The sequence below is a fragment of the Crinia signifera genome, chromosome 1 (assembly GCF_055691185.1).
Source record: "Crinia signifera chromosome 1, ASM5569118v1, whole genome shotgun sequence".
NCBI lineage: Eukaryota > Metazoa > Chordata > Amphibia > Anura > Myobatrachidae > Crinia > Crinia signifera.
The window spans coordinates 231500235-231517198 of NC_139217.1; the positions used below are offsets into that span (position 1 = coordinate 231500235).

The 16964-nt window shown below is 46.3% G+C and overlaps 1 protein-coding gene across 1 annotated transcript in view; it reads left to right on the top strand.

The window, feature by feature from the left end:
- Positions 1-16964, top strand: part of JSRP1 (junctional sarcoplasmic reticulum protein 1) — a 101220-nt gene that overhangs the window by 54805 nt on the left and 29451 nt on the right. Inside the window, 2 exon segments of the mRNA XM_083179406.1 lie at positions 13030-13188; positions 14809-14885. Of these exon segments, the coding sequence (XP_083035532.1) occupies positions 13030-13188; positions 14809-14885 (236 nt within the window).

The window sequence follows — 16964 nt, forward strand, 5'->3', positions numbered from 1 at the left end:
ATAGCATTCCTTATGCAGGTACAGCGACAGTCGAACACAGAATATAGGTATGCCGCATATCATTTTAATCATTGGAAGCTCCTTGTGTGTTCTGGTCACATAACAATGCAAATAAGATGAATTTTCAGCAAAGGCACCCAACGTTAGCAGAACTGGCCAGGAGCTGCATGGCCTATTGAGGCAAGATGTATGAGGAAACATCTGTATCCAAGCAGAGGCAGAGCTCACAGTGTTTACCGGCTGTGCGAGTGCTGTCTGCGGGTGGGTTGGTTGTGCAATAGTGTTCAGCATATGTGTAAGGGGCATTATGTGTGTCATGTATAAATGCATTAAAAATGTGCGACATATGTGTAACAGGCATTACGTGTGTCATGTGTATAAGGGCATTAATAATGTGCAACATATGTGTAATGGGCATTATGTGTGTCATGTGTATAAGGGCATAAATAATGTGCAACATAGGTGTAAGGGGCATTATGTGTGTCATTATGTGTATGAAGGGCATTAATAAAGGTTGGCATAATGTGTAAGGGGCATTATGGTTATAAGGACATTAATAATGTGTGTCATGTGTAAGGGGCATTACTGTGTGGTATTATCAGGGGTGCCAAGAGAACGGGGTAGGGGGTACAAATTACCCAGGCAGAGTCTGATGGAAGGGCCCAGTGGGGACCCCGGGTCCCCTCTCCTTAAGTGACAGCAGAAGCTGCAGCTCTTCTCCTCTGCCCAGCACACACTGCTTTGTGCTGGGTTGCAGTGTGGCCATGGAGGTGCTTGAAATACAATATTTTCTCAGGATTGTTTTCTAAGGGTATAATGTGAATAATGTGAGGAGTAATGTATATAAGGTAAAGTGGTACTACTGTGTGATGTAACGTGAATAAGGGACACCATCACATGATATAATGTGAATAAAGTTGCACTACTGTGTGGCATAATTGGAATTGGGGGTACTATTGTGTGGCCATGCCCCTTCCCAGCAAGAACACACCCCTGTTTGGGCTGCGCACCGAATGTGTGCGCTGTTTCTATTTAAAATATTGCGGGTAGGAGCACCAAAATGATGACTGCTATGATGAGGGTTGATGGTGCTGGGAAAGGGGAGCAGGGTCAGAGGCGGAACTAGTGGAGGTGCTAGGGGGCACCAGACAAAATCTTGCCTAGGGCATCATTTAGGCTAGGGCCGGCTCTGATCTGCAGCAGCGGCAAGTCTTTTGAAAGGGATTTTTAAAATTCTGCTGCCGCTCACTGCTGCCTGCCCTGTCGTCTGGCACTTGCCCCTCACTGCTACCCACCCCACAGAAAGAGTTTTTAAATTCTGTTGCAGCTGCCTGCCGACCGGCATGCAGCAACATGACCTATGTTGTCACACTGCGGCGCCATCAGCAGTAGATTCATGCCCTAAACCCCAAACCCAGCCAGCTAAACCTACCCCCCTCTCCCCGCATCCTACACTTATCCCCTTCTAAGTGCCTACCCCTAGCTCTCCTCGCAGCCTACCCCTAACACCCACACACACACAACCTAACCCTAAATCCCCCCCAACACCACCACCTATATTGCCTAAACCTAATCAGCATAGTAAACTTCAGTTCAAAATCCTGGCAGCCGGGGGTTCCAGTGCTAGTATTCTCATTGATGTTGGGATTCTGGTGCAGGTCTCCTGACAGAAGAATAGATAGATAGATACCCACTAAGCAAGGACATACAGGCAGCAGCCCAACCCCTTCCATCCCATTCATGGACAGGTGTAGATGTGTTCTACAGGGACAACGTGCATGTAGTGTGGCGAATGAAGCAATCCCATGGGTGTCCATTCATACCTTGCTCCAGACCCTTTCGTGCTGTGTCACATGATTGCATTTGGGGAAAAGACCTCTGATGTCACAATCTAGTCCTAACCCCCTCCTAAAGCCATGCTGAGCTTACTTCCTGATTAGGCATGAACAGAAAGTCATGTGACTGTGCACTGGAGGAGCCTGCAGGCATGAAAAGAGAGGAGCAGCCTGCAGCATTAGCAGCCAGCCATACAGAGGAGCTGAGACTCAGCATTGGTAAAATCTGCTGCAGAAAATATGGGGGGGGGGGGGATGGGGGGGCTTGCATATCAATGAAAGCTGCATGGCGTGTCATGTGGTTGGCTGTCATAGGTCCTATAGTCCACTAGGGTCTAGCAATTATCGGGAATTGCCATATTAATGTGTGCTAGAGTGGGGGACAGTGGCATATTAATGTGTACTCGGTAGTGGGGTGGTGGGGAGCAAAGACGGATTTAGACCTCATAGGAGCCTAGGCAAGATACTGGTTTGGGGCCCCTCCTGATCAAATCCATAATACCATATTTTTGCTGCTGATTGTAGGTGGCATGGATAAAATACCTTGGCGTATGTGCAGTCTGCCGATAAATGGTCAGCTGCGTGAACATCAGCATGTGCAAATCCGAAATAGGCTCTAGGCCATGGGTCTTCAAACTGCGGCCCTCCTTGCCACAGTTTTAAACTGTAGCAAGGCATGCTGGGATTTGTAGTTTCACAACATCTGGAGGGCCGCAGTTTGAAGACCCATGCTCTAGGCCCCTTGGAAGTACACTTAATACCTGTGCTATATTTAAAGTAAACTGACTGCCCACATACAGTGCATGATACTGTTTTGTGTGTCCAAATAATTTTATCCTATCAAAGAACATCAAGGGTACTTTGGGAGTGTGGGTAGGTCCATGTGATGTTACAACATCATGTGATAGTCATGTAATGCTCCTCTGGGAACGTTTTGGATGCGCATGCGTGGACCTCGGAAAAGTGGCGCCTTCATCGTGGGACTCCAGACAGGTAAATATTACAAATGAGTGCAGTCAACAGTTAATAGGTCGAATACTATAGGTCGACAAATAAAAAAGGGTTGACAAGCTTTTGGTTGACATTGGCTCCCACAACAGGACACTCCCGGCCAACGAGTGGGACGCTGGACCGTCCCCCAAAAATCGGGACAGTTAGGATAGATAGATGCCCATGGAACACTGGGCATTCCTATGGCCCAGCATTGCCAGCACTCCCATTCCTCCCTCCCCACTGCAAATGGCCCGGCGACTTTTTATATCGCCAAGGCTGTTCACAGTCAGGGGTTGCACTTGCACAGAAATGCGCATGCGCAAACCCCGACTATCGGGGCAGGGGCCGAATTCGGTTCACTACGTGTGAACCAAAATCGGTCTCAAAGTGTAACACAAAATAACATACCTTCTTTAACTTTTCCCCGTGCATGGTTTCTCTGGAGCCAGGTGGAATGATCCTGTGCTGTGGGCATCAATACATTGAATAAATGTTGCAAGAACAAGAGAAAAGAACAATGTAAAGGATATGCATAAAACTATGATGTGCAAATAAATGTCCAAACCTCAGGTCAAAAATACATAAAGCAAACCAGTAAATGCAGCAGCTCTAAGGTTGCACAGACCTACATAATTTATTTATTTATTTATTAACATTTTCTTATATAGTACACACATAGGGGGTTATTCTGGTTGACCCACAAAGCTGCGAAACTTGCAGCTTTGTGGGTCATCTAAACGCCGCCCACCGCCCTTACGACCGTCCTCCTGGAATGGCCGGGAGGTTCCCAAAAATCTGGTACTCCTCCCGCCCCCCTCCCCCCCCCCCAGAAAGGTGGGCAACCCTCCTGGATACAGGTGCCAAAAAACCCCCTCCCCTCATGCAATTTGTGTAATTTAGCCCTGCCCCCTCATCAAAGACGCGCTAGTTGCGGGATTTGCGGTACTTGGAAGGGGCTTGATAACGTCTACATTAGGCCATGCCCCCAAAGTGCTGCTGACATACAATTCATGCTATTGTATCTACATTACATTACATTACGGGTAAGTTTACTAAAGCTTCTAAAATAAAAAGAGGTGATGTTGCCCATAGCAACCAATCATTCTGACAGTCGGAATCCCGGATTGGATACCACCATAAGGAGTAAAATTACTACTTTTAAAAATGAAAAGAGGTGATGTTGCCCATAGCAACCAATCAGTTTCTGCCTATCATTTCTCTATTGCCTCCTAGAAAATAATAGGCAGAAACTGATTGGGATTCCGACTGTCAGAATGTCCCAAAAGTCGGAATCCCATACTTTTCGCCGGCTTACGGCACCAATTTGCCGGAAAGTCCTGAAATCTGTGAAAACAGATGTGAATTTTCAGAAAACAGCCATGAATTTAACAATCCACAGCAGAGAAAGCAAAGCAGATCCCACTTTTACAAAGTGGGATCTGACAGCCTTCAATGCTATCGGTAATGGCAGCATTATTGTCGTTAACGACAGCATTGAATAGGTGAGTGGCATTACTCCCCTGTTGGGAAATACCAGCACAGATTGCATACCTCCCTCAGTGTCCCTTTCTTCCATAGGAGCTAAACTAAAGAACCCAGTGCATGATGAGCTTTCTGTTAGAGCCAACTTCTGCAAGTGATTATGACATGGTCAGTGCCCCAGCTGTACCGATCAGAGCTGCCAACAAGGACAAAATCCTACAGTATATCCCGTGTCCTGGTTCATAATTCATTTCAGTTGCATGGTGAATTTAAATGAACAAATGCCCAAAAGCAAGAATCTTTAATGCAATTTTAAATCAAAACCATAAGTCAGGGCCAAATATGAATGAACAAGCAGACTTCCATTACAGTTATGTGACAATGGTAACCCTACTAAAAAAGTTGCAGAAGGGATATCGCCTACTTTTCTGCCAGACAAGCCACAAGTATACTCACCTCTAGCCAAGCGCATCCTGTCAAACATACACATGACACAGGGGCGGAACTACCGCTGGTGCAGACAGTGCAGTGCACCGGGGCCCAAGGGATTAAAGGGGCCTGGCACGCTGAAGTCCCCCCCCTTTTTAAAAAATTTGCAGTGCCGCGCACGTCCATGGGCGGCTGGGGGTATGTGGCCGGTCGGGCCTGGCAGGCAGCAGAGAGTCAGGACAGATACAGGGGGAGTTCGCTCCCCTTAGGGATGAAGTGCCCACTGCTCAGTGCTTGAGGTGTTGGGCTGTGCTGACTGCTACTGCAGACAGCTTCCCCTCCCCCCCCCCCATCTCCTGCGGTCAGCGGGCACAGGATAGAGGAGCTGTGAACGGCGCACAGCCCCTGCCTGAACTCCAGCAGCAGCAGCTGCTCGTCCGCGTCTTTCTCCCCGCTGAGCATCGCGGACAGCTTTCCCGCAACACCGCTCACTGCTGGATCATTGTATGCAGCGGCTGTACCTTGGAGCATACTTGCCTACTTTTGAAAACTAGTTTCAGGGAGATTTAGCTGCTAGTACAACGCGCTACGCCGTTGAGAGGGTGTGCCATGCTCCGCCCGGAGGGCGTGTCTAACTCCTCCTATGGGTGTACGATACAGAGAAGACGAGAGAGAGAGAGAAAGAAAGAGAGAGAATGAATGTGTAAGAGACAGAGGGGGGTGGGGGGGATTGTGCGAGAGACACAGAGGTGGCAGAGAAAGAGAGGGAATTTGCATTAGAGGGAGAGAGTGTGAGAGATGAAAAGAGAGAGCCCGTGAGTGAGACAGAGAGACAGTGCACCATTATATTACATTACACCCCCACCCTGTTAGAGCTAGTACACGCACCACTATATTACACTACATCCACGGTAGTTGCTAAATCCAAGTGGGCTAAAGGACCTTTATCGCCTGGGGGGGGGGGGGGGGGGGGGGCTCCACTATCCACACTACCTCTGGTTAACTTTAGTAACCAGGTGGCGTGCAAAGTCACTGCGCCGAAGCGTGGCGAGCAAAGCGAGTCCACAAGGGTCCATTTGGGTCCCTTCTCTGGACCTTACTCCTCCCCCTCTCCTCCCCCTCTCCTCCCCTGTCACATCACAGGTCTTTTAGCCCACTTGATTTTAGACCAAAACCTACATCCACCCCATAATACAGGCAGTACATGCACGATTACATTACAGTCCCCCACCCCATAATACATCCAGTCCACCATTATATTACATTATGTGCACATCAGCTCCCCCCTTCCCTTATTACAGACAGTACACACACTTCACTGTATTACATTACACACAGCCCCCTTTCCCCCATTAAATACTCACTACTGGCAATGTTGATGCTCCTTCCAGGGAGGCAGACACCTGGCAGTGTGGTGGAGGAGGCAGCTGACCACAGGCAGAGGAACACGGAGAGCTGGCCTGATGCACGGACTGAGCCTGCTGCTCTGTGTGTGGTGGGCGGGGCCAGCCTCCGGTAAGCTGCCAGCTCTGGTCTCTGCTCCTCACTCACATACAGTGATTTCCTCTCAGCGCCGCACAGCAGCTCGGCCAGCGCGGTGGCCGGCTGCAATGTTCTCTCTGCCCACCACTATTTCGGGGCTCGCGCATGCGCATTGCGCCGCCCGGATTTTAATAGAGGGGTCCCGAAAACCGGGAGGATACAGGGGGTTTGCGGGGGAGCGGGAGGCTCCGGTGAAAGTCGGGAGCCTCCCGCTGAATGCGGGAGGGTAGGCAAGTATGCCTTGGAGGCAAGTGGCAATCTATCCCTGCTGCCCCGCCACCATGCGGAGGCAGGGTAACTGATTCTCCTGTCTGAGGGGATGTGTTAGTCCTGCTGGCTGCCTGGCTTATTTTGCTACTGATCGGAATAACTACTATATGCAGAACATGCTGATGCACTGTTTAATTTTTTTTTTGTAATCTAAAAATTCAAAATATATATGGATTGTTTCTATTTTCTATGTATATATTGCTTTCTATGGATCATATTCACCGACATTTCAGTTTGCAAAAAAGGGTGGCGAGCTGAATTCTGCAAAAAGTCAAAAAAAAATATGGCCAAAACATATTTTGGCACCTGGGCCCACAACTCACTAGTTCCGCCTCTGACATGACATTTGGTTAGCGGTAGATGCTCAATTAGTTTAGTAATACCACTCAAGAGCATGAGACAGAGGGGTTAACACTGAGTAAGTAAAAAAAGACATTGGGGCAGATGTATTAAGCCTTAACAAGAGATAAATGGTGATAAAGAGATTTAAACGGCTCGTTACTAACTTTTTTCAAACCCTGGGCCAGATGCAATAAGCTTCAAAAGTGATAAAATGGAGAGTGATAAACAGCCAGCCAATCAGCTCCTACCTGCCATGTCACAAAGTGCATCTGGCCCCCAGTTTGATGTCATGCAGGAGCTGATTGGTTGTTTATCACTCTGAATTGTATCACTTTTAAAGCTTAGTGCATCTGGCCCACAGCCTGTAAAAGCCCCCATACACTATGCGTTTTGGTCCCGATTTGACCCGATTCAGATGGATCGGGCAGTGAAATCGGGCCAAATCGCATGCCCAGACACCCGGTCCAACCCGATGCGCGGTCCCATGCGTATCAGATCGGAGTCGGGAGGTCGGACCGGCTGCACATAAGATTTGCTAAATCTTATGTGCAGCCGGGCAGGGGACGCTGGAGCAGGAGGCTGTGCTCCCGGTAGGTGGAGGGAGCAGGGTGGCTGGGACGCTGCGGGGCGGACGCTGCTATTAGGGAAGAGGCAGCGGAGTGCAGACGCTGCGGGGGACAGAGGCGGCACTAACGGAGAGCCGGGCAGGGGGAGCTGCCGGGAGCTGCCGGGAGCTGTCAGCGCTGGAAAAAAAAAAGCCGGTACTTATGTAGTATCTGGGCTGCCGATTTTTTGATTGTATGCCTTAAGTTAAGGCATACAATCAGATGCGATGCGATATCGCATCGCATACGACCATGCGATGCGATGACCCGATTTTTCCATAGGATTCAATGTTAAAATGGACTGAGTCCATTTTAACATGGAATTCAATGGGAAAAAGGGGTCCTTTTCATACCCCTACTATCCAAGTGGGCATGGAGTTGGATATAAACCTGTGGCGAGCGTAGCGAGCCACCGAGCCCGAAGCGTGGCGAGCGAAGCGAGCCCCGCGAGGGGACGGTATTCTGTGTCCCCTCGCGGGGCTCGCTACGCTCGCCACGCTTCGGGCTCGGTGGCTCGCTACGCTCGCCACAGGTTTATATCCAACTCCATGCCCACTTGGATAGTAGGGGTATGAAAAGGACCCCTTTTCCCATTGAATTCTATGTTAAAATGGACTCAGTCCATTTTAACATTGAATCCTATGGAAAAATCGGGTCCATCGCATCGCATCGCATGCGATATGGTCGGGTGCGATGCGATGCGATGGACCCGATTTCAAAATCAGCAGCCCAGTTACTACATAAGTACCAAAAAGCCCATACAATGAATGGGTAGCCTGTGATTGGCTGAGCGTTGCCCATTCATTGTATGGGCTTTTTTTTTCTCAGCACTGACAGTGACAGCTCCCGCCGCCTCCCTCTGCCTGGCTCTCCGTTACTATCACTGTCCCCCGCAGCGTCCCATGCACGCTGCCTCTGCCCTTCTAAGCAGCGCGCCCCACCAGCAGCCCAACGTTAGAAATAGGATTTACTCCCGCCGCTCGCCGCTACACCAGACCCTGTGGCGAGCGGGAGAATAGAAATAATCCTATTCAAAATCTGGGCGGCCGCTGATGCCCCCAAGCCATTATCAAGGCTTCTCTGCATAGTGGGGGTCCCTAGCGCTATATCTAGGTGTAGGACGTGGCACCCCAAAAAAACAGCATAAGCTAGAAAGCCCAGAGTAGCACACCAGTTAAATACTATAGTGTTAGTAAATATTAGTGATAGGAAGCTGAAGCTATTTATAGAAAGTGAGAGATAGAGAGAGAAAAAAAATGAAATTACAATATTAAAGAAACAGTGTGAGAAAAAAATAGTGATAATAGAATGTAAAGGTGTGCAACACTAGGGCCACCCAGCTTAACCAGTCCAGGGGCACCGCACCCCACACCACCGTAACCCTATATTCTCTCCAAGGACCTTCGGGAGAGGAACTTACCAGAGTCTGCAAATTTCTATTTTATGACAATTGTTTTCTTACACTGCATTTAGCAGGTGAGTGAGGAACCATGGGCCCGATTCAGACCTGATTTGCACAGCAGACGATTATTGATAGCCTGCACATGCTTTAGTACGCATGTGCAATGCCTGTTAGTGAAGAAATCCTGCTACTTTTTTCCTTTGCAAGTTGAGTTCTGGGAAGTAAGCATCTGGGGGTGGTAACCGGCCGTGTAGTGGGAGTGCTAATAAAAATGCTGACGTAACAGAAGAAATGGTAGGTGTGCCCGAGTGTTTTATGGGAGGATGTGTGACGTCAGTTTCAGATATAGCTGTTTTTATTGCTGCTACCGAGTAAGGCCCTGAGTACTCCGAGTTTGCGATAAGTAGTAACCAGTGGAACAATCATTAGATAGTGAGCATCTAATGAATGGTCTTGGACATTTTTGCTCAGCTGTGATGTCTTCACTAGCCATACACTTCTATTCGCGAGCACATTCATTTGCAAGGTATAATTTCACTATAGTGGGGCAGCATCTACCTGTTCGCTGACCGTTACTAATTCACGATCAGGTCTGAATTGGGCCCCATGTATCAGCATAAGTACGTAATACAGTACATTTTGTTAAACGAATGGGTTTGTGTGCGCTTTAGTACATATGCATTATAATGACTACAAATAAATTATACAAACATACAATGCACTTACGAATCAATTTAATGGATCTAATAATTGGAGCTGGCACCTAGTGAAACTTGTCTCGGTGTGTCTCAGGTATTTGTACTGTATGTGCCACTTTTCGGGTCCCCCAGCTACTGCTCTGTCTTCAGGTCAAACAGCAGACAGCTAGTTTCGCTAGGTGTCAGCTGCATGTATTGGGACTCTAAAGATCCACTAAATAAATCCGTAAGTGCATGGTTGGGAGTTTGTGACATTTAACACTACTTACCTTATCTATACGAGGGGAGGTGTCTACATGATGATGTCAGCGGGGATGTTAATCCTATCCCTTTGAAACTATGAATTGGAACCGAACTACAGAGCATAATCTTTGCATAACAGCTGATTCGGATATTTTTTTAAACCATTTGAGTGCCAACATTGCTGTGAGAGATCCTCAAAATATCCATTCAAAATGCCAGCTCCAATCACAGTGACTGTTCTTATTTTGGGTGCAATAATTAACTAAACTTCAATTAATTGACTTGGCTGTATTTGTATTTATCTACATAAGTATAATTCAGCGATGTTTGTGTGTGTGTTTATGTTCCATGATAACTTGCAAAAGGTTTAATTAACAGTCCTCAAACTTTGCACACTACTGTACCTTATCATCTTAAGGGACCATCTAAGTTCAAAGATGGGTTTAATCGGACGAGCCCTTATGGGTGCTGTCATAAGTGTCCATGCTATTCCTGTTGTTTTCATGCATTGTGATATGTCGTTGGAAAGCTTCTGAATTTCTCAATACAACACAGTAAACAGACTCCCTTAAGTGGGCCCTTAAAGGCCTATAGGGTCCATTCAATGAAAAACATTTTCACTTTACAAAACTTTAGACAAACTGAAATTAATAAGCGACTCATCGGCAGAGCGGTCTGTGAATCGAATGCTGTAGATATCGTTGTGAAATCCATGGGAGATCGCTCCCCAGTCAGTTATATTTTCTCTTGTTTGCTTATTCACTGAGGGTTTTCGGGATCTTCTGTACCTGCTGCAGCAGCTGCTGCCCACAATTTTATAACTGTAAATATTTAAATAAATCCTATATTTATTTATATTGATCTCTCTGTTTAGTTATATAACTATGGGCGAGATGTATCAAATGGAAAATGCGGTAAAACCCCGGTTTTACCGCATTTTCCTATGTATCAAAAATGATACCGCAGTGAAGGGTATCGCCACCTTTGGGTGGCGATACCCTATAGAAGCCTATGGGCTTCTTTTCGCCGCCGACGCAAACCCGCCGCCTCGCCGACCCCCCCTCTGGCTTACCTTCCTGAAGGGTCCTCCTGGACCCTGGAAGGTAAATCTCTCCTCCCCCTATCGACGCAGCCGGACGTCCTTCCGGCTGCAGGGGGGAGGAGGAGGCGCCGGGGACAGCTTGCTTAGCTGTCCCCGGCGTGACGCCACGTGAGGGATGCAGGAGCCGGCTGGGAGGTGACGGAGACCCCCCGCACACCACATTCCAGGTATCGCGGGGGGCCTCCGTCACCGCACCACAATGCCAGCCGCATATATTAGTACATATGCGGCGGCATCGTGGCGGCGCGAAGGGCGGCGATGTATTTTAATACATCCCACCCTAAATACAGTACATCTTTCATGTACTATTTTAGAAAACTAATTGGGAGCAGCAACAGATTTAGTATTTTTAGCATAATCTATGATTGTGCACAATAATATTGTATTGTTATATTTTGAATGGCCACTGTCAGAAGAATTTGTCACTTTTTAACAATATACACTCAATTTACAGCTGTGCTCATAAGTTTACATACCCTAGCAGAATTTGTGATTTTCTGGCCATTTGTCAGAGAATATGAATGATAACTCACAAACTTTTCCTTCCCTCATGGTTAGTGGTTGGGTGAAGCCATTTATTGTCAAACAACTGTTTACTCTTTTTAAAACATAATGACAACAGAAACTACCCAAATGACCCTCATCAAAAGTTTAGATACCCTGGAGATTTTGGCCTGATAACATGCACACAAGTTAACGCAAACGGGTTTGAATGGCTACTAAAGGTAACCGTCCAGCGGCGTAACTATAGCACCGCAGCCCCCGCCACCGCGGGGTGCCCTGTGCATGTGGGGGCGCCGGGGGCTGCGGTGCTATAGTTAAACCCCCCTCAAGGGCGGCGGGGTATGGGGTGCTTGGCGGGGCGGCGGCAGGGGGGGGGCGCCCCCCCTCTAACAGCGGGGGGGCGCCCAAAACGTAGCTACGCCACTGTAACCATCCTCACCTGTGATCTGTTAACGTGTAAACAGTGTGTGTGTGTGTATAAAAGTTCAGTGCGTTTCTGGTCTCCTGAAACCCTTGCGTCTTTCATCCAGTGCTGCGCTGATATGTCTGGAGTATGAGTTATGGGGAAAGCAAAAATAATTGTCAAAGGATCTGCGGGAAAAGGTCATTGAACTTTATAAAACAGGAAAGGGATATAAAAAGATATCCAAGCAGTTGGGAAGGCCAATCAGCAGTATTCAAACTCTAATTAAGAAGTGGAAAATGAAGGATTCTGTGGAAACCAAATCACGGTCAGGTAGACCAACAAAAATGTCAGCCACAACTGCCAGGAAAATTGTTTGGGATGCAAAGAAAAATCCACAAATAACTAAGGCCCTTATTCTGGTTGGTGCGGTAATATCCGCGTGCGTTCGTGCCGCCGATGTTTTGTGTCTGCGCATGTGCAGAGGCGTCTCTGCGCATGTGCGAGCGGGACGCACGGCAAAATTCCGCATGAAATGTGTACACTACGAACAGGGGGTGGAGAGGGGTGTGAAGGGCTGTTTGGGCTCATTACCATATGTTTACACCCCGCGTTTCATGGGCGTTCCCATGCAAACGCTGGGCGTACGTATGGTAATGCGGCCGTGATGCACGTGTAGGGGGCGGACATATGACATTGCCGGATGTCAGCTGCCCGCCCAGATCCCTGCGGGAGCTGCCTGGCCACTCGGTCCTGCATTCGATGGTCTGCGACCATTGAATGATGGGGGAGGTTCCCTGAGATGGAGGAGGTGTATTCATGAGAAATACACGTGCGGTCCGTTCGGACAGCTTCCTACCGCGTTCGGACGGAGTTGGCGATCCGTATGGAAGGCGGGGTTTAGGACGCACGGTCCTGGCCGCATATTCGGATCCGGCCGCACCGATCAGAATAAGGGCCTAAATCTGAAATACAGCACTCTTAAAAGAGTAAACACAGTTGTTTGAAAATAAATGGCTTCACCCAACCACTAACCATGAGTGAAAGAAAAGTTTGTGAGTTATCATTCATATTCTCTGACAAATGGCCAGAAAATCACAAATTCTGCTAGGGTATGTAAACTTATGAGCACAGCTGTAATTAAGGTTTTGCTGATTAATGTTTTCTTTTTCCTCTAAGCACCAAAAAGTGCAACAATGAAAAAGAAGCCAGAGCCCAAAAGTTTGGTTCCCTTAAGAGACGAGGATGTGGCTCCCTGGAATGGAATTACACTCAACAGATGCCTTGTTGTCGCTGCTGTTGCTGCCCTTTTGAGTATGGGCTTCCAGGTTCTCCAAGGTAGGAGAGATCAAGTAAATGCATAATAAAGATAATGTAAGAAATAATATTGTAAATGTTCAATAGGATGTAAATTGAACAGAGAAATTATTACATTTTAGAGGTTCTACATTTCTTTTTTATGCTTCCACGTGGAAGTGCTGTACAATTACAATCCTCATGCTGTAATATCACAAGTTCAAGTGTTGAGCCAGAGCTGGGACATTACTTTAGAATAATTCTTTGTGAGTTATGCTTGAAATTGTACAAAAGTAGTTTGTTTTATTCTTCATCTATAGACTGTCACAGATTTAGTAAGATTTGGTGATCCTGTACCAATGTACGCTACTCTATTAATGTAGAGGTGCAGAGTGTAATGGACTCTAGTGGAGTCTAGTGCTGGTTCTGTGAAAAGAGCAATGCAAGAGTACAGGCTAGAACTGTGACCTGAGCATAGTGAAGGCTAGAAACACTAAGGTGACCAGGAGCCAAGGTTCACAGTCCAGATGGTTATCATGAGCTACTAAAAGAGATGGTTTTAAATAGCCATCCTAATCCAAAGACTTCTGTGATAGGAAAACCGAGACACATGGCAACAACTGAAAGGGACTTACAGTAAGTGTCTCTCCAAGATCTGCAGCCACAAGAACTCCAAACAGAAAATACAAACCATTTAACATCCGTTTGGCTGTGATAAGTAGGTACCGTGGTCTGACGCATAGTAGCAGAGTGTAAGATTTTTAGCAGAATTTTACTATATTGTCAGTCAGTGCAATCAAACATTTGTGCATTTCTCAAACACATTTAAGCTTAATAGTTACATCATAGAGGTAGAGATGTATCAAACATCAGGGAGTGATAAAGTGGAAAAATCTAGCAATGACTGGAACTGATTAGTTTTCCAATGCCCTGTTCAAACTTGAATCCGATCTTAAGACTTCAAATCATAAAACCAACTTGGATCAACTTCATAGTTGTAATATTGACAAGTTTGTGGTCCTAGAACTGGTTCAATTGCAGTGAAGATGCTCAAAATTGTTTAGAAATAGTTCCTAAACCATTTTTATTGAATTGGTTCCAAAACTCAAAAGGTCAATGGAAGTCCTCAAACTTAAGTGTGTGAGCTAATTTAAACATCTTGAAGCTGGAACAAGCACATTAGATCATATTTGCCTACCCTCCCGGAATGGCCGGGAGGGTCCCGCAAATCGGGTCCCCCTCCCGGCCCCCCCTGGAAGGTGGGCAAGTCTCCCACATTTTTTCCATAGCCCTGCTCCCCCTCTCCCTGCGGTCTAAAACTTTGAATTTCGCAGGTCTGCGGGAAGGGGCAAAAATGAGGCACTTTGTATAATTTTGTGTCATTTAGCCCCTCCCCCATCCATGGACCCACAATTTGATGCGGCAGCCTGTCGTGGGGGCGTGGCTTTGTGACATCATTAAAATATATTTAGTCTAATATCATGATCATATTGTGAAAAAAGTTTCAGGCCCTTGAATGGAACTAATTCTATGGGACATTGAAAGGGTTAGAATTTTTTTTTTTTTTTTTTTAGGAGTAGTCAAATGAGAAACTGCAGAAAACATGCTAATGCTATCTTCTCTAATTTGAGTTTCTCAACTCATTTATGATATATTCCTCAGATGCTGTTGACTCAGATGATAGCTTAGCAGAAGTAGAAGCTGAAGCTTGGACACCACCTAATCTAAATGACCAGCTGGTAAGAACAGAGCTCTTGGTATTGAGGATAATGACTACAATTGGCTATCGTCGAAAATGTATTTTTACTGACATTTAATAATGCATGAATGATAAGGACACTGCCTCTTTTCTCTAAATTTTTAATATATCAGAGTTGGTGCTGTGATCCGGGAGCACGCAGTGCGGCTGTCTACTTATAAGGGGATGTGCAATTTTCATCAAAAAAGTATGTAAGAAAGGGGATTAATATAATGTGTATCTGCTACTTACTATAACAAACATTCCTAGTATTATAGGTAAATTTAAATTTATTGCCAAGCATAGACATAATATATAATACAATACAACAGTTTAAATGCCAATACTACATAAAATCAAGTGTAAGCCAAAGAGAGTGCCTTTCCAGGCTTAGACCACTTAATATATAGTTTTTAGTTTAAGCTCAATTATTATTAGAGTTAATTAGTTTCCTTAGTTGTAAGCACTGGTTGGTATAGTGTGTGCGCACACAGACTAATAGTTAATTTGAACCTCTGTTACTGTATGGAGACCCAAATTGTATCAGTTGATTTGGGCTTCATGTAAATCGGAGTATAACGACTGTCACCTCCAGTGTGAAAGCCTTGTAACAAAAACCAGGACTACCCTCCTGGCACGAATAATTGGACACAAGCCTTAGAATGGGGAAATGAAAAGAGTCAGGAGATCTTTTTTTCCTTCTGGAATTTTTTCCCCAGCTACTGTAACTGGAAATTGACATTTCTTAATAACAGGATAGTCATGTGGCCTGTGTTGTTATGTTGTGGGGTGGAAGCAGGGCTAATGCTCCAGAATTCCAATGACTTTATTCAGGGCCGGTGCTAGGGTGTCCGGCGCCCTCCTGCAAACCATACATTTTGCACTCTTATTTATTTATTTACAGGTTCTTATATAGCGCAGCAGATTCCGTTGCGCTTTACAATAGTAGACAGTGATAAAACAAACTGGGTAACAACATACAGACTTGGAGGTAGGAGGGCCCTGCTGCAAGCTTACAATCTATAGGGATATTGGTGGAAACACAAGGACAGGCACCAGTAATACCATAGCAGTCCCACCAAGTTACAAGTCCAGAAGGGTAGCTATATAATACATAAGTGCCTCAGAGGGTTATGCATGTAGAACTTAAACATTATAGGCTTGCCTGAAGAGGTGAGTTTTCAGGGAACGCTTGAATGTTTGGAGGCTATTGGAGAGTCTTATTGTGCGTGGAAGGGCATTCCATAGGATGGGAGCAGCCCGATGAAAGTCCTGTAATAGTGAATGGGAGCTGGTGATCCGTGCAGAAGAGAGACGCAGATCTTGTGCAGAGCGGAGTGGTCGAGATGGGAGATATTTTGTGATAAGTAGAGAGATATATGCTGGTGCAGTATGGTTAATAGCTTTATAAGTTAGTAGAAGTGTTTTGTATTGAATACGGTAAGATACAGGTAACCAATGGAGGGACTGGCAGAGCGGATCAGCAGATGATGAGCGTCTTGCAAGGAAGATCAGCCTAGCAGCAGCATTTAAAATGGATTGTAGTGGTGAGAGTCTGTTCTTGGGAAGACCAGTCAGGAGACTATTGCAATAATCAATGCGGGATATAATGAGTGCATGTATAAGAGATTTAGTAGTTTCTTGTGTGAGATACGGTCGTATTTTGGATATGTTCTTTAGATGCATGTAACATGATTTGGAGACAGATTGAATGTGGGGAAGAAAGGACAGGTCAGAGTCGAGGATGACTCTTTCACATTGCCTTTGCAACAAGCTGCAGCACGATTGTGGGAGTGTATGCAACATGCGATCCTATGGAGGATCCACCATCTCAGTGCTGTGTCCGCAAAATGTTGCAGGCACTAAAGGTGCCCATACACGCTGCGAGAATCGCATACGTTATGGGCTAGATCACATTGCATCGCATCGCACTGCATGCATGCAATGTGTGTGCGATGCGATCCGAAAGCAATACAAAAAGTATGTGCAGCACTCGTGACTAAGGGGGAAAGAGGGGAGAGAAGGATGAGATGGAAGAAGAGGGGAGGAGATAGAGGGGGCGGAGTGTTGAGGACTGGCA